General features: G+C 48.9%; 1 protein-coding gene across 3 annotated transcripts in view; it reads left to right on the forward strand.

Annotated features, from left to right (window-relative positions):
• Tnxb (tenascin XB) overlaps positions 1 to 26745 on the forward strand; it is a 57053-nt gene that overhangs the window by 16422 nt on the left and 13886 nt on the right. For 2 of the 3 annotated variants that reach the window (XM_076858899.1, XM_076858900.1), the window contains 16 exons: positions 591 to 959; positions 1988 to 2281; positions 3986 to 4276; positions 4630 to 4935; positions 6531 to 6863; positions 7261 to 7608; positions 13515 to 13823; positions 15014 to 15301; positions 15552 to 15848; positions 16397 to 16711; positions 16829 to 17152; positions 17571 to 17894; positions 19709 to 20005; positions 21845 to 22177; positions 22594 to 22944; positions 25461 to 25793. In XM_076858899.1, the coding sequence (XP_076715014.1) occupies positions 591 to 959; positions 1988 to 2281; positions 3986 to 4276; positions 4630 to 4935; positions 6531 to 6863; positions 7261 to 7608; positions 13515 to 13823; positions 15014 to 15301; positions 15552 to 15848; positions 16397 to 16711; positions 16829 to 17152; positions 17571 to 17894; positions 19709 to 20005; positions 21845 to 22177; positions 22594 to 22944; positions 25461 to 25793 (5112 nt within the window). The remainder of the gene's footprint in view (positions 1 to 590; positions 960 to 1987; positions 2282 to 3985; positions 4277 to 4629; positions 4936 to 6530; positions 6864 to 7260; positions 7609 to 13514; positions 13824 to 15013; positions 15302 to 15551; positions 15849 to 16396; positions 16712 to 16828; positions 17153 to 17570; positions 17895 to 19708; positions 20006 to 21844; positions 22178 to 22593; positions 22945 to 25460; positions 25794 to 26745) is intronic. The other variant, XM_076858901.1, reaches the window with a different exon arrangement.

Raw genomic sequence — 26745 nt, forward strand, 5'->3', positions numbered from 1 at the left:
TTAAGCTGTGTTTTCAGTCTTCCTGGCTCACTACACGCTTGTCTCTCCCACAGGAACCATGTCTGGGCTGGGGAAAGGGTGCTCTATGGCTGCAGTGGGGGTGTGTGGAGGGGTAGGGGTGGTATTCTTCTTCCCCCATAGGGCTCAGATGCCACTTGACCTGGACGTCTACCCCCATGCTCTCTTTCCTCTCTTCTACTGCCCATACTCTTCTTGCATCCTCCCTCCCTAACACCACGGTCCCCTCCTTTCTTCCAGGCTTCTCACTGCAGCACTAATGGAAGCCGGACCTCCACTCAGTGGGGAGAGGGAAGTGGGTAGGGAGGGACATAGAGGGCATGGAAGCCTTATGAGGAGTGGGATGGCAGACTTTATCTATTTACTACCTGCCCTAAGCACAAGCCTGTCTGCTCAGGAAAATGGTAGATGGGGGTGCTTGAAAGACAGAAAAAAACTTTGGGAGGATGTGGGGTGGGGGGACCAGGAATATAAAAGGGGAGGTTCCCCAGGAATATAAAAGGCTGAGAATTCCTTTCTGGTTCTCATATTCCACTCTCCTGTTTTTCTTGCCCTGCTCTGCCCCTTCCCAGGGTCCTCACCCTCGGGCCTCTTGGGGGCTACTGATGAGCCTCCTCCCTCAGGCCCCTCGACGACCCAAGGGGCTGAGGCCCCTCTCCTGCAGCAGCGCCCCCAGGAGCTGGGAGAGTTGAGGGTGCTGGGCAGAGACAAGACAGGGCGCCTCCGTGTGACCTGGACTGCCCAGCCCGACACCTTTGCCCACTTCCAGCTGCGCCTGCAGGTGCCCGAGGGCCCGGGGGCACATGAAGAACTGCTGCCAGGGGACGTCCGCCAGGCTCTGATGCCCCCGCCCCCTCCTGGAGCCCCCTACAAGCTGTTACTTCATGGGATCCCCCCTGGGGGCAAGCCCTCTGTTCCCATCACCTACCAAGGCGTTATGGGTACTTCCTGAACTCTGCTCAGATCAATGTCCTGAGATTAGGGGAGAAACTGGGGCAGTCAGAACTTCAGAAATGAGATGGGGATTCTGGAGCCGGTGAAGGAAAGAGCTGATGTTGGGGGCTGGGTTGTAGGAGAAAAAAGGATTCTGGGTTCAGAGGGAAGACAGTTGGAGGGGATCTTAGAACAATGATGAGGGTGGTGGAGTGGGAGGAAAAAAGTCAGAGGGTGAGACAGGAATCCAAGGAGAAAGGCTGTAGGCTCCTGGCCACCACTTGCAACTTTCTTTGACCTGTGTCTGCCCCCTACTTTCTGGTTGTTCCTTGCCCTACCCTTCCCTATAGATCTCTCAAAGTGGACTTGAAGAGACCTCTGGCCCTTAAGATACTGACCCTCAGCCCATGATACCTCCTCCCTGGGAGTCTGGCTTGCTGTGGACAGAACCCTATGGTTCCATCAGCTAGATTCTGCTGGGGTTGGAGGCTCCTTGAGGGCTGGAACTCCTCAGCCATCAGGATTTCAGAGATGGGGGATATTTTCAGGACCAGTGAAAGACAGGGCTGGGGTACCTGGCTCACATCCCTTTTGGTCCTCCCTATGGGACAAGGGTGGCTGACTTTCACCTCAAGTCTAAGTCAAGCTGACCACTGGGAGAGGGATGGCAGGGGAGAGAGCAGCTCAGATGGGCCAGGGAGCCTTCACACTCTTCTGGAGCAACAGTGGGGTGGCTAAAAACTCAGGCAGAACCAAAGGAGAACTGAAACTCCCACCAAAATCCTGGTGTGCAGAGGAGCTAAGCTTTGTGAGAGGTGGGGAAGTTGTCACAAGGGAGGGAATAGAAATTGAGGGGGGAAATATTCCCTTTCCCAAGAGGGTTGGTCATAGAGGGCTGAGGGATAGGTAGATGGAGGTTTCCAAGGGACGCAGTGCTAGGATGGAGTAAAGCAGGCAGAGAAGAGGGAGGGAGAAGGGGGATAAGGAAATGGTTTGGGTTCACCATGCTTTTCTTTTGCCCCCACCATAACCCCAGACAGGGATGGAGAGAAGCCTAGGAAGTCCTTAGGTCCACCACGCTTGGGTGAGCTGACAGTGACCGACGTGACCTCTGACTCCCTGCTCCTGCGTTGGACAGTCCCTGAGGGGGAATTTGACTCCTTTGTGATCCAGTACAAAGACAGAGATGGGCCCCAGGTGATACCAGTGGAGGGGCCTCAGCGCTCAGCCCCCATCACATCCCTGGAACCTGGCCGAAAGTACAAATTTGTCCTGTATGGGCTCGTCAACAAGAAGAGGCATGGTCCCTTAGTGGCCGAAGCCAAGATCTGTGAGTGAGAAGAAACACCCCATACCTGCCCACTGTACCATCATAAAAGAGGCCTTCTTCATGCTCTGGGAAGCTGTCTTGGGGCTCAGGAAGGCTTGCTACAGGCAGTAAGGCCTGAACTGCATCCCAAAGGGAAAGCAGTATGGGGCAGCGGGAGGGAGTGGTCCCTAGGAGAATCAATGTCACTGTTTCCTCTGGCTGGAGAGCAAGGCATGTGGGGAGTTCAAGGGCCTGGTCTACAGCTCTTTTGCTGTGTGAAGGGTGTGGACCTCATTTGAGGACCCCAGGGAACCTCTGGGCCATTTAAAGTGATTAGGTGTTTATCTCACAAATAGTACTGTGACTGCTGTAGAGGCTGACTGGAGAGTGAGTCAGCTGGTGAGGCATGGGGGCCTGGCTGGGATGATGGCAGTGGGGTGGATGTCGAAAGTGAAGGAAAGCAAAGAGGCCCAGGCAAACCCTGGGTTCCCAGATCAGTTCTGTTCCCTGAGGCAGGGAGCAGCAGCTGGGGAACAATGTAGCATGGGACGCTTCCATAAACACCTTTTGAACATTTATTGAGTCAGATGCCTTCAAGATGTTCTAAGTGAATGATCATACTTACTGCTTAGAGCAGCCTAGCAAGGCATGCCCACTTCATGGATGAGGAGAATCAAGCACAGGGAGGGGAGGTCACCCAAGTAGAAAATGGCCAGGGCCTCCAAATGCTGCCCTGGTGGGCCTAGAGAGCAGAGAGAAGGCCTGCTGAGGGGCCTGGGCATCAGTGTCTGAAGGCAGGAGCCAGAGGGAGGAGAAGTGAGCCAATGGAACTCTGGGGACAAAAACATTCCAAGCAGGAGCTGAGGAAGAGGATCCCATGGGGTAGCCTGAGGGGTGACTGTCAGGGATGGGCAGAATCAGGGAGGAGAGTGGTATCCTGGATGCCAGGAAAGAGGGTGTGGTCAGTAGGTCCAGATTCTGTAAGAGTGATTCAGGGGCTACTGAACGGCAATTAGCAATGGTAAGGTCACACTGGCACCATGGAGCTGCCTGACAGAGGGGTGGAGCTGGGTTGGGACATGGTTGCAGTTAGTGTGGCTTTTGGAAATCTAGGCTGGGAATAGAAAGCAAAGAGGGAAGGTTGAGGTTAGAGAAAAATGTAGGCAGAATGTGGGGGTGAGGAACAAGGGCATGTTTAAATATTGAAGGCCACATTGGTAGGGAGTCAGGGGCTGGTGATACCGAGTGGGGATGGCAGGTGAGTTGAAGCCCCAAGGAGGAGGGTCCAGAGCACATAGTGCCACCCTCTGATACCGACAATTTCCCAAGGATCTATCCTTTTCTCTTCAAGAAGAAACCAGCTATGAGTTAGGCTTGGAAGCAGTGAAGGTTGCACTGGGGAAGTTTTCCTGGCTGTGGAGATAAGGGAAGGCCTGGCTGGGTGCCCCACTTTCTGAACCCCTTGGTTGTGACAAAGTCAGCACTGCATTCACAGGGATTTTGTGCCATTTAGATGATGGCACCCTTTTTTAAGTGAACAAACCTGCTCTGCAGGGTACTTAGCTCGGCAAGCAGAGTGATGGTTGGATTTCAGTGCCCTTGTACTCCCTAGGTCATGCACCTTTGTGCATTGAATAGCCTGCCCAGTATCACACAACATTCCTATGTGGGAGATGGGTTCCCCCTTCTGCTGTGACCCACCTTCTCTCAACCTTCTCTTCCTAGTGCCTCAGAGTGATCCCAGTCCAGAAACCCCACCCCGTCTAGGAAAGCTATGGGTAACAGACCCTACTCCAGACTCACTGCACCTCTCCTGGACTGTCCCTGAGGGTCAGTTTGACTCCTTCATAGTCCAATATAAGGACAAGGATGGACGGCCCCAGGTGGTACCTGTGGAAGGACCTGAGCGATCAGTCATCATCTCCCCCTTGGACTCTGATCACAAGTACAGATTCTCTCTCTTTGGGATTGCCGATAAGAAGCGGTATGGCCCCCTTATGGCTGATGGCACTACTGGTGAGTATTGCCACCAAAGCCCCCCACATGACCCCTCTCTCTCTCTGCACACTTACCATCAGCTAGGAGCCAGCTGGGACCTCCCAGAAAGGTGGCTGACTCCACCATCCTGGCCCTGCTCCCAGGCTGAGGGGCAGCCAGCCTCTCCCACACTGCTGGGCTTCATCCATTCCATTCAGCTACTCCCCAAGGCCCAGAAGGTGTGTCATACTCTGGCTGTACTAGACTTCCCAGGAGTTCAGCTCTAATACTAATAGAGTAGTGACACCTCCCCACTCAGGTACTATGTTTAAACCCCAAACCCCAATCCAAGGCTTCCAACTCAGCATCTGGTTGAATCCTCTTGTTTACAGCGTCAGAGAGGCAAGAAGAGCCCCCTCACCCTGAGTCCCTTGAGCAGCCCCTTCTGGGAGAATTAACGGTGACTGGCGTGACCCCAGACTCCCTGCGCCTGTCTTGGACTGTGGCCCAGGGCCCCTTTGACTCCTTTGTGGTCCAGTACAAGGATGTGCAGGGGCAGCCTCAGGCAGTACCTGTCAGGGGAGATGAAAATGAAGTCGCAGTCCCTGGCCTGGAGTCCAACCGGAAGTATAAGATGAACCTCTACGGGCTTCATGGCAGGCATCGTGTGGGGCCCGTGTCTGTAGTGGCCAAGACGGGTGAGTCAGCTGTACAGGCCTCCCTCCCTGCTTACCCCCGAACTCTGAGTGGGACCTGGCCAGCTCCACCTTCTTTTTCTTAGCTCCTCTTTTGACAAAGCCTCTGCTGTCTTCCTTCCCCTCTGCTTTTCTGTCCTCCACATTCCAGAACTCCTCTTCCAGCCTCTAGCTCCTAATCTCTTTCTCAGCCTTATTTCTCCATCTCAGAGCAGGCCCCAATTTAACTCATTCCAAGTATCTGGACTCATCCCTCCACCTCAGGCTGCCTTTACCTGCAACCACTGTATTCTCACCTCTTTTTTTTTTTTACTGTGGGATCTTTCTGGGCCTCAGCTAGAACCTAGTCACTTCTGCACTTGTGTCACTATTCAGTGCATTGTTCTGTACAGAGGTGGGAGATCCAGGAGATAAGGAAATCATGTTTCCCTGGCCTCCTCCTGCATGGAGAGGACTCTTCCCAGCCCAACTCCCTGATTCCCAGCCATCTTGCAGGGGAGCAAAGGGCTCACTTTCAGCCCTGCACCCCAGCCTGTTCCTCCGCATCCCTAGCTCCTCTCTGTTGGATGCCATGATCACAGCCCAAGATGCCACTGCCAACAAGTGGTGTGGCAAAGTGGTTTGGAGCATGGACTCTGGAACCAACTAGTTCTGAACACCAGCTTTGCAACTTCCTACCAGGGGACTATGTGCAAGTTACTTAACCTCTCTGAGCCCCAGCTTTCCTTTCTGTAAAATGGAGGTAATATGGTGACCACTACACAGAGTTGTTAGAAAATACAGTGAACATGCATTCAGTACCTGGAGTGGTGTCTGGCCCATGGAGACTGGGGCTGTTCCTCATTGCTCTTGCTCTTTCTAGTAACCTCTTTTTTCTCCTCTCCTCCCTGCCTTCCCATCCTTGCCTGGGTTCTAATTCTTGCCTGCTTCCTGCTCAGTCTCCTTTCCCTTACATAGCACCCCTGAACCAAGGAGGGGTCACAGAAGGGCTGTTTCCCTTGTGCCACAGTCTCCCTAGTCCATGGAGCCCTGCAGAGACCTCCTTGGAGGGGACTGTGGGTGGGAATGTGATTTCAGAGCCAACCAAGGAAGAGCAGGTCCCTCCCCAGCCCCTGCCCATCTGAATCTTTTCCCTACTCTTGGCCAGAGCCCTACCTTAGCAGTTCAATCAAAGGGCTCAAGGGGAGAGAGGAGGAGGCCTGGAGAGGAAGCCTTACCAAGAACTCATTCCATGGTTTCACTTTGGTAAGAGGGATGGGGCTGCCAAAGCACCCTGTGAGTGGACAAGGTGGTAAAAATCCTCCCCATCCCTCTGTTTTCTGAGGTCAGTACTGTCAGGGATAGGATCTGGAAGGATCCTCAGAGGGGTCCTGTTTTTTTCAATCAGCTTCTTTCTGAACCACCAGCACACTCCCACCAGCAGACAGGCTGATCCTTCTTCATCCATGAGTACCTGGGTGGCTAATACCAATGGCTACACAAGCCCCTATGCACCTTGGCTAGAGGAGCATATCTGTAGGCTGGATGTACTGCATTGTTCCCATTGATGGCAAACCAAGTCACCCTTAATGCCTGTGTGCCCCTATCTCTTTTCTCAGCCCCACGGGAGGTTGTAGATGAGATCCCCAGCCCTACAAAACCCAGCATGGAAGTCCTGGAAACACCTGAGCAGCCACGCCTTGGGGAGCTGACTGTGACAGACTCCACCCCTGACTCCCTGAGCCTCTCCTGGACAGTGCCCGAAGGACAGTTTGACCACTTTCTGGTCCAGTACAAGAATGGGGATGGACAGTCCAAGGTAGTGCGGGTGCCAGGGTATGAAGACGAGGTCACCATCTCAGGGCTGGAGCCAGATCACAAGTACAAGATGCACCTGTATGGCTTCCACAGTGGCCAACGTGTGGGCCCCATGTCTGCCACTGGGGTGACAAGTGAGTGATCTGGTGGGAAGTTGACCCTCTAACTCTTTGGTGATAATTGAACAGGACATGGTGGCAGGGGCTTAGTTGAGTAACCACACAGGTCTGCTTGTAGCTGAAACTGTGGTCCCCTGTGTGCCTCCCCTGGGGTTGACCTCTGTCTCCTTCTGGGAAGGGAGGCACCAAAGGGACCTGTGCTATGCTGGGGGCTTCCCCAGTTCCCTACAGGTGACCAGGAGCTTGGGCATGCTTGTCAGTTGTCAGCAGAGCAAGACCTTGGAGCCCCAAGGATGGGCTTGTCTGAACTGACCTCAGATCCGCCAGTGGGGACCATAGCTTCTCACTCCTTCCTCAAGACCTGGGCACATCTCTTAGAGAGCCTGCCTCACCCTGCCTCTCTCCTTCTCAGCTGCAGTGGAAGAAACCCCCAGCTCTGTAGAGGTGGAGACCTCCAGCCCCACAGAACCCAGCACGGAGGCCCCAGAGCCCACCGAGGAACCACTGCTGGGGGAGCTGATGGTGACAGGAACCTCCCCTGACTCCCTGAGCCTCTCCTGGACTGTGCCCCAGGGCCATTTTGACTCCTTCACCATCCAGTATAAAGACAGGGATGGGCAGCCCCAGGTGGTGCGTGTTGGAGGAGAGGAGAGAGAGGTCACTGTGGAGGACCTGAAGCCTGGACGCAAGTACAAGATGCACCTATATGGGCTCCACCAGGGCCACCGTGTGGGCCCTGTGTCTACTCTGGGCGTGACTGGTAAGTGAGGAAGGGTCTGACTCAGTTCCCTCTCACAGCTGATCCTGACTTTCTGTAGCCAGTTGCTCTCATTCCAGTGAGGCCACGAGTTTCTGCCTCTTGGGAAGACCTAGTAAGAGCAGGTCATGGTGGGAATTGGGGCTACATCTACTGGGGCTACAACCAGTTTTTGTGACTCTCTACCAGTTTTGTTTCCTTTGTTTCTTTGTCTTAAAAAGCAAATGATACCTACTTCATGGAAATATTGTGAGGATTAAATGAGTTAACAAATATCAAGTATTAAGAATAGAGGGGCGGGGCTGGGGTTATAGCTCAGCAGTAGAGCGCTCACCTGGCACGTGTGAGGCCCTGGGTTCAATCCTCAGCACCACATAAAAATAAATCAACAAAATAAAGGTATTAAAAAAAAAAAAAAAAGAATGGGACTGGGTGTGGTGGTGCATGTCTGTGATCCCAGAGGCTCAGGAGGCTGAGGCAGGAGGATCACAAAGTCTAAAGCCAACTTCAGCAACTTAACGAGGCCCTAAGCAATTTATCGAGACCCTGTCTCAAATTAAAAATAAGAAGGGCTGGGGATATGGCTCAGTGGTTAAACATTTCCAGGTTCAATCTTCAGTGCCAAAAATAAAGAATGGGCCTGGCAGAACGTAAACATGGTGTTGGGTTTCTTGCTATGGTCATAATTATCCCTCCTCTGGGATCTGCTTTGTCCCCATGGCTGGGTCAGCTACTTAATTGGTAAGAATGTGTGTCAGACAGTGGGCTATTCATCAGCGCCACTCAAAATTTTCTTTTTTTTGAAATATGTTTTTAGTTATCGATGGACCTTTAATTAAATAATTTATATGTGGTGCTGAGAATCAAACCCAGTGCCTCACATATGCAAAGTGAGCGCTCTACCACTGAGCCACGACCCCAGCCCTCAAAACTCTTTAATGATCATCCAGCAAGTGACTTTACAGCAAAAAAGAATATTTCTCCCACCCCTTGTCTCAGGCCAATTATGGGGCTACATTGGCCAGCATAAGGACCTATCCTGGGCACTTTGTCTGCAGAGCCTCATCCAACAAGGCTGAGGATGCCTCTGGGACCCTTCTGCTGACCTGCCCAGCTTGGTCACAGTAAAGGATGTCACAAATGTTTTAAAAACAGCTTTTGCTATAAGAGAAAATATTAAAAACTTAAAAGGCAGAGAAACAAATAGGTTTCTAGAACATGGTTTCTGTACTTGCACAAAGCTCAACTTCATAATTACTTGGATTATTTAGTTTCCAGAGCCTTCTACTCCCAAATTCTTTTCTTTGCCTCTGAAGAGGAAGAACCACCTCAATTACCCTCCTCATCACCTGATGTAGTGAAATAGAGAGTTGGGCCTTGCCCAGAGCCTGCTGCCAAGGTCTCTCCTGGGGTGACTGTTGGCCTGTCCTTCTGTCCCAGGTAGCCACACTAGGCTTTGTGTGGCCTTGTCCTTGGTCTTTGGGGTAAGGGTGAGCCCTTTCAGGTAGTGACTAAAGTAGTGCAATAGAGGAAGATTGAGTTTTGAAATCTGATAAACCCATTTCCATTCTTGGCTTTCCCATTCTTAGCTTGATCTTATGAAATTTACCTCCTCTCCTGGAACCTCAGCTTCCTCATCTTCAAGATGGAGAAACATGGTCCACCTTGTTGTAAGTGTGAGAGGTGCTGATTTCTCAGCTCATTTGACTTTTTCTCAGATCCTTCTATAGAAAGATCATTGTATGTCCGTGTTCTAATGCTAGAATTTTTTTTCTTTTCTGGAATTGGGTATTGAACCTAGGAGATGGGGTTTCACCAAGTTGCTTAAAACCTCTCTTAAGTTGCTGAGACTGGCTGTGAACTTGTGATCCTCCTGCTTCAGCCTCCTAAAGCTGCTGGGATTACAGGTATGCGCCATGGCGCCCAGCAGATGCTAGATATTTTAAAACATGTACTTCACATGTTTGAATAAAATAGAAGTGGCCCTTTAGAAAGAGAATGGGACAGAATGTTTACCATCAGGGCAGCAAGGAGCTGAAGCAGCTGGAGCCTGCTGAGTAGGCTGAGGGCTGTGCCTGGCACACAGCACGTGCTGTACCGTTGCCAGGAGAAGCACTGCATGGAGCTAGTTAGAAACACTTCTGATTTGGCAAAAGACTATCCTTGATGCAGCGTGGAGACTGTCATATACATGAATAGTTATAATGTCACCTTTTCCAGTTAAGCCGAATTATTAACAATCAGGCTTGATGATAAGGGTCAATTTCTTCCCTGATGGAAAGAAGTACAGAGAAGGCAGAAACAAACAGGAAACGGATTTTACAGGAACCAATAAGGTCAAAAGGCAAGTGAAACGAAAGAAAATGCCAGGCCTGGTAACTGTATAAGGAAGATGTTTAATATATGCTGATTGCTCTGGTCCCCTCACCCCCTTCAGCTATCTCTGTTCCTGCTCTTCTCACCCACACTCACGTTTGTCTGCCTGAGGCCTGGTTCCTGGTCCATTTTAAGCAGATTTCACTTGTCTGGAGTATAGTCTTATCCTCCCATGGAAGTCAGAGAAACAGGCTCTTGGGAGTTCCACCCAGCCAGCCACTCTCTCCACCAGTTTGCCTCTTGGCACCACCTTCCAGTTTGGTCACTAATGAAATACCTCTCTGCCAGACTCGGCTTTCTCTGGAGCACTGGGGATAGGCAGGTCCTGAACTCAGTCTTTCTATCCCAGACCAGCACACCACTCATGTATTTAACAAGCATTTGCTGGGGGACCCTCTGTGTGCTGGGCACTGGGACACAGCAGGGTGAACAATGCAAAACTGCTGCCTGTGGAGCTCACAGTCTAGAAGAGGAGAACAGGAAACCACTTGGACAAATCATGTCAGCGGTGCCATTTGTGATGGGAACAAAATCTGTGGGGGAAAGCAAAGCCAGTAGGTAAAGGTGGTAAGGACCTTGCTACACAGTATCTAAGGAAGGACCTGAAGGAGGGGAGAGAACGCCACATTGATCTTTGGGAAAATGTGTCCCAGACAGAGGGAAAAGCAAATGCAGAGACTGGCAGGTGGCAAGAGGCCCCAAATGTCTGAACCAGCAGGGAGCTCAGCATGATTTGGATAGAGTCAGGGGAAGGCAGGCAATAGGGGACTACATGAGACATGAACACATAGGTAGTTGGGAGCCATTTTAAGAAGTTGGCTTTTACTTTAAGTAAGCAGGAAACCACTGTGAGATGTTCTCTAATATGGTAACAGGACCCCTCTGGCTGTAGATCCAGCAGATCAAAGGTGGTTAGGGCTGAAAGAAAGAGGTGATGGGGAGACTGTCGTGATGACCCAGTAAGAGCCCATGATGATGATGATGGTGGTGGAGGTAAGGAGGAGCCAGATCCTTAAGAAAGTGAAAACAGGACTTACTCTTGAGACAATGTGGGAGGTAAGAAAGAACATGGGGATGACACCATAGATTTTGACCACAGCAGCTAGAAGAACAAGGTTGTTGTTTGACTGAGGTGGGAAGGCTGCAGAGGGCACAGGTGTCAGAGGAAGCTCAGGAACTTGGTTTTGACTTGTTGCATTGAGACCAACGATGTATCCAAGGAAGATGTTGAATAGACATGACTCTGGGGGATAGAGGAAGTATCTGACAGGATATAAATTTTGTCACTGACCTACTGATGGGATTTTAGCCATTTTTCCAATCTTGATGACAATTGATCCCCCTCCCCCAGCAAGCACAATCTCAGACATCTGGCAGGGACTTAGTGAAGGATAGTTGGCCAGAGAGATGTTGCTAATCAATGCAGTTTTACATCAAAACTACCCCATGGGTGCACAAAAGCAACAGAAAGATCCTTTCCTAACAGTCCCCTGCCAACTCTGTCCCAGCCCCATAACCAGAAGAAGCAACCCCTCCAACTACCAAACCCCCCTGGAACCATGCCTTGGGGGAATTAACGGTGACAGATGTGGCCCCCAATTCCTCTCCTGGACTGTCCCTGAAGGCCAGTTTTACTCCTTTATGGTTCAATACAAGGACAGGGATGGGCAACCCCAGAAGGTCCTTGTGGCTGCAGACCAGCTTAAGGTCACCATCCCCAACCTAGAGCCTACAGGAAAATACAAGATGAACTACTGTGGGTTACATGGCAAGGAACACATGGCCCCCCTATCTCTGTGGTAGCTGTGATGGGTGAGTAAGTGGAAGTGAGGCAGTTCTCATTCCTATTATCCAGAGCTGCCCCCTAAGACCCTTCTCCTGGCCACCATCCCTCACTGAGGAGTTAGGCCCCTCAGGCTGTGCCTCAGTGACTCTGCAGGTCCCTTTCCAGCCTCCCAGACATCTTAGTCTGTTCTCCGACCCCTTAGCCTCTCCCTGGAGCTAGAACTTTCTCACCCTTCAGTGCCTTCCCCATCTCCAGCCCTCACCAAGCCAGAATGATGTCATCCTTCCATTTGGCCTAAGTCCAGTCTCTCTCTCTCTTCCACCCTCTCTGATTGTCCACAGCTGTTTCCTCCCCATTTCTTTTACAACCCTGTGACTTGGATGCAGCTGCCACCTCCCCCCTCTTCCCCCATTTTTTTTCCTTTCTTTTCTTATTTTAATGTGTATGGTACTAAGGATAGAACCCAGGGCCTCACACATGCTAAGCAAATGCTCTACCACTGAGCTACATCCCCAGTCCAGCTCTTTTTATTTTTTGAGACAGAGTCTTGCTAAGTTGCTGAGGCTGAGCTCCAAGTTGGGACCCTTCTGCTTTAGCTTCCCAAGTAGCTGGCATTACAGGAATCCTGCCGCACCTGGCCCTCTTCTGCCCGTTTTTATTGGGGTTAAATGACACACATACCTGAATATCTTCTCAGAGATCCCAGCCATCTGGCCTGAGTTGCATTCCCTGCTGATCCACACTAGTCTCATCCTTCAACAGGCTGCCCTCTCCCTTGGACCCTCCTGCCCCTCATGGCTTCCTGGGTATAGGTTTGCCACAATTTTTGTGCCAAGGCACATGGTGAAATCCCTATCCCTTCTCTGAGCATTGTTTTAAAATCTAGGAAATAGAATGTATATGATTAAAAAGGACACCAATTATATTGACATACAGCATGTCTTCTGTGTCTGCAGGTTTCACAACCAACTATGGATCTGAAGGCTTGTTGTTGTTTTTATACCAGGGACTGAACCCAGGGGCATGAACCCTTTTATTTTTCATTGTGAATTAGGGTCTCACTAAGTTGCCTAGGGGCTCACTAAATTACTAAGGCTGGTCTCAAACTTGGAATCCTCCAATCTCAGACTTCCCAGTCGCTGGTATTACAGGGGTATATCATCACATTCGGCACTAAGTATTTTTTTAAATGCGCTTGTCCTGACTGGGTGCAGTGGGACAACTACATAAGTAGTGTGTTGGACTATATTTGGAGATGATGTTCATAGATTATATGTAAATACTACACCATTTTATATAAGGGACTTGAGCATCCTTGGATTTTATTAGCTGTGGAGGGTCTTAGAAACAAACCTCTTTTGATTTTGTGGGATAAATATACAGTTACCAAAATATTTCTTAAAAACTCATATTTGTGATTTGGTAATATCCGGACTTCTTCATTAGTTCATTAAATAGCAAGTCTTTGTGGCATGTTTAGTAAACTACCGCACTTAGAAGTAGCAATGAATGTAAGCAAAATTTTGAAGCTTCTGAAGTAGCTCTAAGGTGATATGAAAGTATCTCAGCTTTCTCTTGATGGCAAACTCACAAGTATTGTTAATTCTACAATATTTGGCTTCCTATCTTGATCATTGAAGGGACTATAACTGTTCCCCATTTTAGTTCTTGATTCCCTTGGAACCAGCAGAGCCCAGGATTTCTCCCCTTTATAGAACAGGCATGTTCTGTGTCTTTTGGATTCTAGATCCCTTCCCACCCACCCAGGCCACTGAAACCCCTGACCACCCCCTGGAGCCACGCCTGGGGGAGCTGACAGTGACAGATGTGACCCCTGACTCCGTGGGCCTCTTGTGGACAGTTCCTGAAGGCGAATTTGACTCCTTCATGGTCCAGTATAAGGACAGGCATGGGCAACCCCAGGTGGTGCCAGTGACTGCAGACCAACGGGAGGTTACCATCCCTGGCCTGGAGCCCTCCCGCAAGTACAAGTTCCTGCTCTTTGGGATCCAGGATGGGAAACGTCGCAGCCCAGTCTCTGTGGAGGCAAAAACAGGTGAGAGGGTCCCCGTGCAGCCAGGCCTTGGGCCTCAGCCTTCCCGCCTGCTTCTATTTGGTTTAAAAATTTATACTGCCTGCCTCAGTCCAAAGCAGACAAGTACCAATTCTTGGGTCTGATTACCTCCTGCTGGTCTTTCCTCTCTTTTCAACATTTCTGCTTCTGTTGGATGGGGGAAGCCCCTTCCTGGAAGATGGACTATGGGAGACTGGGGCTGCTGGGAGAAGGGTAGTGGTCACCATCCTGCCTCCCTAGGCCTTGTGGGTTTCTCACATCTTGAGAGGTTCACCCTTTCCCTCCAACTCTCACCCCCTCTCACCCATCCGGCCCCTCATCTGCCTCCCATAAAGGATTTTCTTCCTCCTCTGTCCTCCTGAAACCTTGGGAACTGGGAACCGGAGGAGTCCAACCCAAATGTGCCCTATTTTGGGGTTCAGTCCAGGCCCTTCTCTGCCCCTGGGGCTTCCTATTGCCAGAAACCTCTCGCAATAACAATGCCGTCAGCGTCTTTGCCGTCCAGGAAGGCAGCAGGCCAGCTCCTTCCCAGGCCCCCAAAAGGCTCCTTTGGCAGACATCAGATGCTTTCCCCATCTCAGTTCTCCCACTTTACCCTTTAATTCCTGCAACACCCCAGGCACAGACAACCCCCCATTCCTCTAGGCCCTATGGGATTCTCAGTGCTCCTGAGTCCAGCTGGTGCAGAATAAGAAAGGGAACAGAGACGTGCAAGGACCACCCCTGTCATAACATTTTTCTTCCCCCACTGCTGTCTGCCCCTATTAGGGAACCTGTGCCCCACTTGGATTTCTTCAGGGGCCAGTCAGATCACAAAGTATGGGCTCCTGGGTCAAAGGAAATAGAGACCAAGTCCATGATAACATGCCCCCTGCTGGGGAAATAGTCTCTCAGTGATGAGAAGAGTCTAGACAGCAGAAAGGGTAAGATGGAGAGGGCAACTAGGGAATTTCTTTCCAGGAATAACACAGGGCAGAAGACTCTTCCCACGTTGGTCTAGTAAAGAGAAGCTCAGGCCAGTTAGAGATGGTGGCAAGGATGGAGGCTGATGGAAATACTCTAAGGGAAGCACTGACTACTTGGGCAGTTCTGGGGTTTTCCAGCCATAGCCAGAGACAGTCAAAGAATCATTTCAGAAAAAAATAATCACAGGAACTTTTCCTCCCTGTTAGCTGCCCGAAGTGATGCCAGCCCAGGGGCTCTACCTCGCCTTGGGGAGCTATGGGTGACAGATACCACCCCAGAGTCACTGCACCTCTCCTGGACAGTCCCCGAGGGCCACTTTGACTCTTTTGTGGTCCAGTACAAGAACAAGGATGGGCCCCAGGTAGTGCCCGTGGAGGGCCATGAGCGCTCAGCCACCATCACCTCTCTGGACGCCGGCCGCAAGTACAGATTCCTTCTCTATGGCCTCCTAGGCAAGAAGCGCCTTGGCCCCCTCACTGCTGATGCCACCACAGGTGAGGGGAATCCCCTGCAGAGCCTGATCCTTTAAGGCCCTGGGGCAGCAGGCAGTCACTTGGATAGCTGCCATTACCATTATTTGACCCCAACCACTTGGTCTCAGATCCAGCTCCCCTGTGCCCTTGCATGAACCTGTAGCACCAGTCCTTTACAAAGCCCTGTCTCCAGATCTCTCCATCCTTCCCTTTGAGGTCACCAGCTTTCCAGAAACACATTAGCCATTTCTTCTCCATTTCTCCATCTCAGTGAGCCCGAGTTCTGTGGACCATACTGGAATAAAACCCCAACTAGGGGAGGAACTGCAAGTGACTGGCGTGACCTCTGACTCTGTGGGCCTCTCATGGACAGTCCCTGAGGGGCAATTTGACTCCTTTGTGGTCCAGTACAAAGACAGGGATGGGAAGCTCCAGGTGGTGCCTGTGGACGGCAGCCTCAGGGAGGTCAGTGTCTCAGGCCTGGACCCTGACCGCAGGTACAAGCTGCTGCTCTATGGGCTGCACAACAGCAAGCGTGTGGGTCCCCTTTCTGCCATTGCCATGACTGGTAAGTGTGTGGTGACCAGAATGCCCTGTGTTTCTTTTCCTCCTGGCTCTCCTGGTCTCACTGAGCCATAAGATCTCTCAGCTTTCTGTTTCCCTTCTTTTGGGGAAAGAATGCCTCAGTATTTAAAGGCATCATTAAATCATCACAATGGTACTTTGATTACACAGTATCATTGAGTTTTGGTGAATGTGTAAGTCACGAAACCATTGCCACAAGGGAAATATAAAGCATTAGCATCTACCCAAATTTCCTTGTACCCCTTTGCAGCCAACGCCCTCACTCCCAACCCTTGGCATCCATTGATCTACTTTCTATCATTTTAGTTTTGCCTTTTTTGCATTTTGTTTTAACAGCATCATATAATACATGTTGTCTTGGGTTTGGATTCTTGCATTTGCATAAAGTTTTTGAAATTCAGCTACATGTATGAAAAGTTGACTCTTTCATTGCTGATCTCTTGCCCTTATCTCCTTCTTTCCCACCCTCCTCTTGAGAGATTTGTTCAGTGGCAGACCAGTCACCCATCTCTCCCTATCTCTCTAAACCAGCCCCTAGGGAAAAAATTGAAGGTGATATCCCCACCCCAAGCCCTCTGACAGCTGAGCCCCACCTGGGGGAACTAATGGTGGAGGAGGCCACTCCTCACAGCCTGCATCTCTCCTGGATGGTGACCAATGGAGAATTCGACTCCTTTGAGGTCCAGTATGAAGATAGAGATGGTCAACCTCAAGTGGTCAGTACTGGGGGAGACCAGAGTGATATTACCCTCACTGGTCTGGAATCAAATCACAGATATCTGGTGACCCTATATGGCTTCCATGATGGTCAGCGTGTGGATTCTGCCCACATAGAAGCCCTGACAGGTGAGTGAGAGGAACTCTGCCACTCTGCTCCCTTCCAAATGACTAGGGGGTCCAAAGCAGAGTAAAGGTCCTGCAAACATGGCCTCTCTTTCAAGCCTTCTCTCTCTTCATATTCAGTGCCTCAGGAGGATGAGAATGAGCCATCAGAAGTACCCACCATGACCCCTGAGCCTCCACTTAGGCCACGCCTAGGGGAGCTGACTGTGACAGATGCCACCCCTGACTCCCTGAGCCTCTCCTGGACAGTCCCTGAAGGACAGTTTGACCACTTCCTGGTCCAGTACAAGAATGGGGATGGGCAGCCCAAGGTAGTGCGGGTGCCAGGGCATGAGGACGAGGTCACCATCTCAGGGCTGGAGCCAGACCACAAGTACAAGATGCACCTGTATGGCTTCCACAGTGGCCAGCGCACAGGGCCCGTCACTGTCATTGGGGTGACAAGTGAGTGGATGCTGGGAGCCTCAGGGTGGGACCCAGTGGGATGTTGACTCTCACTCTTGGGTAACAGCTGAGCAGGGAACAGTGGCAGAGCTTTGTCAGCAACCACAGACCTGTTCTTGGCTGAGGCTATGGCCCCCTTTATGCCTTCCCTGGGGTTGACCTCTGTCTCCTTCTGGAAAGGGAAGGGCCATAGGAACTTGTGCTGTGCTGGGAGCTGCCCCCAGTTCCACCCAGCTGATCTTGAGCTTGGGCATGCTTGTCAGCTGAGCAGGGCCTCCCAGCCTCAAGGATGAACTTGGGCTTGTCTAAACTGACCTCGGTACCCCCAGTGGTGGCTGTGGCTCCTCCCTTCTTCTCCCCAAGACCTGAGCACACTTCCCAGGGAACCTGCCTCACCCTCTCTCTTTCACCTTTTCAGCTGCAGTGGAGGAGACCCCCATCCCCACAGAACCCAGCACAGAGGCCCCAGAGCCCACTGAAGAGCCACTCCTTGGGGAGCTGACAGTGACAGGCTCCTCCCCTGACTCTCTGAGCCTCTCCTGGACTGTGCCCCAGGGCCACTTTGACTCCTTCACCATCCAATACAAGGACAGGGATGGGCGGCCCCAGGTGGTGCGTGTTGGAGGAGAGGAGAGAGAGGCCACTGTGGGGGACCTGGAGCCTGGACGCAAGTACAAGATGCACCTGTATGGCCTCCACCAGGGCCGCCGTGTGGGCCCGGTGTCTACTCTGGGAGTGACTGGTAAGTGAAGGTCAAGGGGTCTTTAGGTTGATCTCAGGGAAGTGGAGTCTCCAGTGTTTCCTCTGCTAAAGACCCAGGTCCCCAGAGCCCCTAGGCCTCTAATCACCCCACCCCATCCTGTAGTGCCTTAAGACAGGTGTGATCTGGGGGCAGGGAGAGCTAGTCAGACCTATCTGGGTGAGAGCCCTGGAGACTGAGGCCTCTAAGACAGTGATTCACAGCCAGTTTGTGGCTCTCTCCTTTCCCTCTGAGAAAATTCTAGAGAAATTTCTTTTTTGTATGATTGGGACAAATTCCATGAAATATTAATTTATTCCTTTAACACATCATGATGAAGCAAAATTTCAATCATATATGTAATGAGAAAGAATAATATGATGACCACTAGTATATTTGTCACCCTGCTTCAATTAAATGTCAACTCCTGGCCAGTCTGGTTAATTTTTGCCCTGCCCCTTCCCACCCTCTCCTACTAGAATGTTTTTTAAAGTCTTTTTTTTTTTTTAAGAGAGAGAGAGAGAGAGAGAATTTCAATATTTATTTTTCAGTTTTTGGCGGACACAACATCTTTATTTGTATGTGGTGCTGGGGATCGAACCCGGGCCGCACGCATGCCAGGCGAGCGTGCTACCACTTGAGCCACATCCCCAGCCCTAGAATGTTTTTTATTAGTGATTTTTTTTACTATAAAATTTATGTGCCATAAAATTCACCTGTTTTAAGGGTGCAGCTTATCCATTTTGGTACATTTACCTAGTTTGCAACCATCACCACTGTCTATTTTCAAAACTTTTTCACCATCCCAAAAAGAAATTTTAACTTCAGATGTGTTCCTATGCCCATCCCTCCTTCCCCACTTATCTATATGACTCAGGAGATTTGCCTTTTCTAGAATTATACAAATATAATTATATAATTCATGTTTGTGAGGGTCTGACTTCTTTCACTGTGTCCCAGGGACAGTTTGACTTTCACTGAGCATGATGTTTTTGAGGTTTATTCACTGCAGTATTTTAAAACTAATCTTGGACACACTATATTTTTAATAAATATGTAAACATATCTTTCTTTTTAAAAAGGCTATTTTTATAGACTGGTGGTATAGCTCAGTGGTTGAGTGATAGCCTAGCATGTGCAAGGATCTGGGTTCAATCCCTGGCACAGCAAAAGGAAATAAACACACAAATAGGTTATTTTTTAAAAATATCCACAATGCAATTACCATACTTTTAAAAATCATAACAATCATTTCTTACTATGGTCAATTATCCAGATCTCATAACTGTTGTTTTGCAATCTATTGCTAGAGCCAGGTCCAAATAAGGTAAACCACTGAAATCAAAATAATTGGGTTGGGGCTGTGGCTCAGCGGTAGAGCGCTCACCTACCATGCGTGAGGCACTGGGTTCGATCCCCAGCACCACATAGAAATAAAATATTGTGTCCACCTATAACTAAAAAATAAATATTAAAAAGAAAGAAATCAAAAGAATTGGAATTTTGATTAGAATAGTCAAGGAAGGCCTCCAATAGGAGGTGATATTTGAGCAAAGATTTAAAGAAAGAATAGACATGAGCCATTCGAACATCTGGAGAAAGTCTTCAGGATAACTGAACAGTCATGAAAAGGCCCTGATGTAGGAGGCTGCCTGGCATGTTTGTGGACTATAAAGAGACCACAGAAAGACTTTGGTGATCATAATCAGAAATAGATTCTAAGGCCAGAGCTAGTCCACCTTCTGACCTGGATCCAAGAAAGCTGGGACTTCAAAAACTCCTTCCAGCAACAAGAAATATTCTGTTTATATCTCTAGCCCCTGAAGAGGAGCCTTCTGATGCCCCTCCTCTGAAGCCACGCTTGGAGGAGCTGACCGTGACAGATGCCACTTCCGACACCCTGAGCCTCTCCTGGACAGTCCCTGAGGGACAATTTGACCACTTCCTGCTCCAGTATAAGAATGGGGATGGGCAGCCCAAGGCTGTGCGGGTGCCAGGGCACAAAGATAGTGTAACCATTTCAGGCCTAGAGCCAGACCATAAGTACAAGATGCACCTGTATGGCTTCCATGGTTACCAGCGCATGGGCCCTGTCTCTGCTGTCGGTTCAACTGGTGAGTGGATAGAAAGATACTGGGCCCTGCCCCAGGTTGGATCCAGTTTTCCTTTTACTGTTAGTATTTTGTTTTGTTGTTGTTGTTTTGGTTTGATTTGGGGTACTTTTTTTTTTTTTTTTTTTTGTATTGGGATTGAACCCAGGGGAACTTAGCCACTGATCCACATCCCCATCCCTTTTTGAATTTTATTTACAGACAGGGTCTCAGTAAGTTGCTGAGGGCCTTACTAAGTTGCTGAGACTGGTTTTGAACTTGTGATCCTACTGCCTCAGCCTTCTGAGTCACTGGAATTACAGGCGTGTGCCACCACACCCGGTTGTTGGTGTTATTTTTATACTAGAGATGAACCTCAGGGAACCTTACTAATGGGCTAGAACCCTAGTCCATTTCATCTTTTTACTTAGAGAAAGGGTATTGCTATGTTGTTTAGGGCCTCAGCCTCCTGAGTTGCTGGGATTTCAGGTATGTCTTACCATGCCCTGCTTGGGTGTTTTTATTTTACTCCCTGAGACTGAGCCTCCTGAGCTTCTAGGATTGGTTCCGCTCTTGTCTTCACTCCAAACCTTTGATGTTGCCTCAGCTCTCTTATCCTTTACACAGGGGTATTTTGGGTCCTTGAAGAGGCAAGATACCAGGGAAAGAACGGATTCAGGCACAGCCTGGGTTGACCTTAACCTCAGCCCATTCAACCTCAAAAGAATCACTCGGCCTCTCTGGGCTTCCCTTTCCTCTTCAAAGAAGGAATAGCCACACATCTTAAAGGGTGGGTGGGGTATGACTGGGCTCACACAGTGTGAAAGGTAACCACCTCCCCTTGAAGGTAATTCGTTCTTAAAGACTCCTTAGGATAGAGGCTAGAGTTGTGGCTCAGTGATAGAATGCTGTCTAGCATATGGAGGCACTGGGTTTGATCTTCAGCACCACATAAGAAAATAAATAAAAATAAGATAAGGTATGTGTCCATCTACAATTAAACAACTAAAAAATATTTTTTAAAAAACTCCTCTTAGGACAAACCTATTATCATCGATTTCAGTAGGAAAAATTATAGATGTTTCCTAAGCCCCCAAATTGATACCACTTATGCTGAACCAACACTGAATCCTGTACATTGTTTTACTATTTAATATTAGTCATGTGTGCAACTTAACAAGGCGTTTTCCTTTCACCAGTCACTCTGTAACATGGCCACTGATGCTTTTATTAGGCCTATGTCGCTGCTACCCCCGAGGTATAAGATGCTTTCCCAAACAGAACAAATGAACATGGTGATTTTTGTGATTCAATTCTCAAGGCAGATGAAACCCTATAAGAACAGAAAAGGTTAATAAAAACAAAGCACATTATTTCACAGAGGCCCAAAGAGCTGGTCTCAGTGGAGTGGAATCTTTGTCCTAAGTTAGCAGAACCCCTGTTAAGGTCTAGAAAATACCTGATTGCAAAAATGACCTCAGTCTCTCATCTCTTTACCCTCAGTGGTGAAATCAAAATTGGCTTCTAAAAAATGCTTGGGAAAATATTGTAAACCAGAAGGGACATTAAAGGAAAATACTTGTAAAATAGGAGTCCCAATCCCAAGAGGATGTAGCTCCCAATATAACTTTCCTGTAATGTTGGGTTTTGTCATAAAATGTTGTATCTAACACACTAAACAGATGGGATTTGGCAACTCCTAAGGGACTGCATTGCAACTTTGCACAAGTCTGTGCTTTCTCCCTGGTAACTGAATATTCAAACCAGAGGACCTGCATAACCCTTCTAAGAGAAATCCTAAAATGCCTTGGCTAGAAGGAACCCTACCAAATATGTCCACCGATTTTTTTTCTCATGATCCAGACCCAGAAAAGGATGAAATACTTACCGCAACTCTGACAGAACCACCAACCACAACCCCTGAGCCTTCTATCAAGCCACGCCTGGGGGAGCTGACCGTGACAGAGGCCACCCCTGACTCCCTGAGCCTCTCCTGGACAGTCCCTGAAGGAAAGTTTGACCACTTCCTGGTCCAGTACAAAAATGGGGACGGGCAGCCCAAGGTAGTGCAGGTGCCAGGGTATGAGGACGAGGTCACCATCTCAGGGCTGGAGCCAGACCACAAGTACAAGATGCACCTGTATGGCATCCACAGTGGCCAGCGCACAGGCCCCATCACTGTCATTGGGGTGACAAGTGAGTGGATGCTGGGAGCCTCAGGGTGGGACCCAGTGGGAGGTTGACTCTAACTCTTGGGTAACAGCTGAGCAGGGAACAGTGACAGAGGCTTGGTCAATAACCACAGGCCTGCTCTTGGCTGAGGCTATGGCCCCCTATGTGTCTCCCCTGGGGTTGACCTCTGTCTCCTTCTGGAAAGGGAAGGGCCATAACTTGTGCTGTGCTGGGAGCTGCCTCCAGTTCCATCCAGCTGCCCTTGAGCTTGGGCATGCTTGTCAACTGAGCAGGGCCTCCCAGCCCCAAGGATGAACTTGGGCTTATCTAAACCGACCTCAGTACCCCCAGTGGTGGCTGTGGCTCCTCCCTTCTTCTCCCCAAGACCTGAGCACACTTCCCAGGAAGCCTGCCTCACCCTCTCTCTTTCTCCTTCTCAGCTGCAGAGGAGGAGACCCCCAGCCCCACAGAGGTGGAGGAGACCCCCAGGCCCACAGAACCCAGCACAGAGGCCCCAGAGCCCACTGAGGAGCCACTCCTGGGGGAGCTAACAGTGACAGGCGCCTCCCCTGACTCCCTGAGCCTCTCCTGGACTGTGCCCCAGGGCCACTTTGACTCCTTCACCATCCAGTACAAGGGCAGGGATGGGCGGCCCCAGGTGGTGCGTGTTGGAGGAGAGGACAGAGAGGCCACTGTGGGGGACCTGGAGCCTGGACGCAAGTACAAGATGCACCTGTATGGCCTCCACCAGGGCCGCCGTGTGGGCCCTGTGTCTACTTTGGGAATGACCGGTAAGTGAGGAAGGGACTGAGGGGTTATCTTTCTTTCCCTGTGGATATCTGTTTGACTGTTGGATTTTTTCAACAACTCCTATGGGCCCGGGCCTCGGCCACCCTCTCATGTCCTTCCTCCATTATCCTTGTCCATGGCCTATACCTATTGGTTTGACCTTTGCTCACTTTCAGCCATTTTCACTTTGTTGTGGACTCTCTCTGACAGGCAACCTTTGCCACCTCCAACAGTGATATATGTCAGGCACAGGCCAAGCTGGATTTACCAGAATTTTCTTTTCTTTCCATCTTAATTATGGGATTCTTTGTTATAACCACACACACACACACACACACACACACACACACACACATACAAAAGAAACAACCCAACATCAAGCCATATTAGGATGACTGAATAACTTAGTGAATAGCTTTAAAATGAGCTATTATACTGCCATTGAAAATGTTTTACATAAAACAATGACTTTATTATGTTCCATTGAAAACACAGAGGCCCAAATTTTTGTAAAGATGCTAATCACAGCTATTTGAAAATAGCAGGCATGGCAAGAAGACTGGGAAGAAATACATCCCACAGGTATATGATTTGTTAGACAGAATGGAGTGTTCTAGCATGTTTTATTTTTCTATTTTATTCTTTTCTGCATTGTCCAAATTTTCTTAAATGAGGGCATTTCTTTTTTCTTTCTCTAGGCATTTTTTTTTATAATCAGAAAAAAGCAGAGAAATACAATGTCTTCTTTTTGTATTCCATCTGTCTTCTTCCCTGTCACTCTGGAAACTTACTTCATTTCTAATTATGAGAAATTTAAATTCAGTCCATAAGAAAGTGAGGAACAAATCACAAGGTGAATTGGAATCCCACAGGGCATCAGGCTGCCTTTTCCAAGTCATTCTCAGCCAGATTCTGATGCCTGCCTCAGATTATTTCTTAAGAGTTTCCCAGATCTGGAAGGCCCCACCCTCTGAGAGTCATCTTGTGGAGGGCAGGTGGCTGCCTCTTTGCCCCAGAACTGTGGTTTGGGACAGGTACTCTCATGTCCTGGTGATCATCTAGATGGAGGAACTGTTCTTCCTCAGGCTCCCTGCCCATGGGGACAGGCCTTGTTCTTATACGTGTATTCAGCAGATCATCTGTGTGTGAAGTGGGAGGACAAGGAGAACAGAGGAGTCACTGGAAAATGAACATCAGAAAAATTTGCACTAAGCTGTTAATTCTCATGCATCATCAGTTGTGTATTTTCTTATCCCCTATTCTGGCAAATCACAGCATTTCCTAGGAAGAGGGGCAGTGTAAGGGATCCATGTCCCCTGCCTTCCTGTTCTATCTGCATTGCTCTTCAATCCCACCCCCTTCTCAATTATTATTTCTTTAAAATTTTATTTATTTATTTATTTTAGTTGTTGATGGACCTTTGTGTTTTATTTATGTGGTGCTGAGAATTGAACCCAGTGCCTCACACATTCAAGGCAAGTGCTCTACCACTGAGCCACAACCTCAGCCCTCAATTATTACTTTTTATAATACAAAATTTCTCTTTTATTTTTTTTTTAATTTTTTTTCTTTTGAATCCAGGGTGCTTTACCACTGAGATACATCCCCAGACCTTTTTAGTTTTCATTCTGAGACAGGGTCTTCCTAAGTTATTAAGGTCACCCTCCAATTTGCCATCCTCCTGTGTTATCCTCCCTAGTTGCTGGGGTTATAAGCATTCGTTACCATACTCAAGCAGAATTTCTTTCTAAATCTACATTTTTATAGTGAAAAGAACTGTAGCAGCATTGTGGAAAAATAGGAAAAAACTCATAATCCTACCTTTGACCCAATAACTGCTGTAAATAACAGTGTGAGCATTTGCCTAGCGTGCATGAGCCCCCCTCCAAATAAACCAAAAACTATGTGTATAACACATATTCTCTTTCTGCATTTTGCATACAAGTATGTGTTTTGAAGTTGCAGTCAAGAATATCCATTTAAATTTTGGCTCTTAATTTTTTGTACACAGTTACATTGTAATCATTTACCTGGCAGCTACACAACCTTTATTAATCATCATTTTAATGGTTATTTGATGCTTTGTGGTGAAAGCTCTGTAACAAAATTAATCATCTTTTCCAGGTCATTTGGTTTCCTGACACATTTTGCTGCCATGAATAATCCCATTATGAATTCTTCCATGCTATAACTTTTTCCTGCTTTTAATAATTTTCTTAGGACAGATGCCCAGGATGGGATTATTGGGTCAAAGGAAATGAGCACTATTTTGGCTCCTGACACCTATGTCCCATTTGTTTTCTGAAAATTTGTAACCATGCACCACTGCCAACAGGACAGGACAGGCATGGGGGCTGGCTCAGCTCCCTCCAACTATGAATGACTGGAGGGCTAACACCAAAGGCTACCCAAGCCTCTGAGCCTTTGACTTGAGAAGCATATCTCCTGGATGTACTTCTCCATCTGTATCAATGACACTAGTGAAGTAAGTCACCTTTGCTTCTGTCTCTTCTTTTAGCCCCACGGAAGGTTGTGGAGGAGACTCCCAGCCCCACAGAACCCAGCATGGAAGCCCCAGAACCCACTGAGGAGCCACTCCTGGGGGAGCTGACAGTGACAGGCTCCTCCCCTGACTCCCTGAGCCTCTCCTGGACTGTGCCCCAGGGCCATTTTGACTCCTTCACCATCCAGTACAAAGACAGGGATGGGCGGCCCCAGGTGGTGCATGTTGGAGGAGAGGAGAGAGAAGCCACTGTGGGGGACCTGGAACCTGGACGCAAGTACAAGATGCACCTGTATGGGCTCCACCAGGGCCACCGTGTGGGCCCCATATCCACTGTGGGTGTGACTGGTAAGTGAGTGTAAGATGGGGCAGGGCAGGGAAGAGCAGTGCTGGAAGTTGTTTGATTCTCCACCAGCTTCACAAAAACAAAATGTTCCTGCAGGAATGCCACTTGTTAAAACCTGTTCATCTTGTTGAAAGGCAGATTTGTATTCATCAGGTTGGTGATGGAGCCTGATATTCTGCATTTCTATCAAAGTCCTTGTATTAGAACTGAGTGCTATAGTACATGTCTCTAATCCCAGCCATTCTGTTTTGGAGACTGAGGAAGGAGGATCACAAGTTCCAGTCCAGCTTGGGCAACTTATCCAGACCCTATCTCAAGATAAAAAACAGAAAAGGCTGGGAGAGGGGCTGGACTTGTGGCTCAGTGGTAGAGCACTTGCTTAGCATGTGTGAGGCTATGGGTTCGATTTTTCAGCACTGGATCTAAATATATGAATAAAATAAAGGTCCATCAACATCAAAAACATATTTTTTAAAAACGCCAGGAGATATCGAAAAGGTAGAACACCCCTGGGATCCATCCCCATTTCCAGAAAGGAAAAAAAAAAAAAGATACTTGTTAGATTTTTGCTACTACAACAAGTACCAGAGATAATCAAGTTACAAAGAGAAAAGATTATTTTGGCTCCCAGTTTTGGATGTTCTAGTCTCTACATTCATTTGCCCATTGTTTTTAGTTCTGAGGTGGGTCAGCAGATCATGGTGGGAGAGAATGGCAGTGCAAAACCTCTTACCTGATGGCCAGGAAGCAAAACAGAGAAAGGAATGGCTGGGGCACCAGTATCCCCTTCAAGGGCACACCCGATGACATGAGGACACCCCACAGCCAGGGACCATCTCTTAAAGGTTCTACCTTCTAGTGTCACCACCCTGAGGACCAATTCTTTGATATGCGGGCCATTGGGGAGCATTCAAGATCCAGACTACAGCAGTGCTCCTGATGCTGACATTGTAG

This window comes from Callospermophilus lateralis, chromosome 6, assembly GCF_048772815.1.
Source record: "Callospermophilus lateralis isolate mCalLat2 chromosome 6, mCalLat2.hap1, whole genome shotgun sequence".
Taxonomy (NCBI): domain Eukaryota; kingdom Metazoa; phylum Chordata; class Mammalia; order Rodentia; family Sciuridae; genus Callospermophilus; species Callospermophilus lateralis.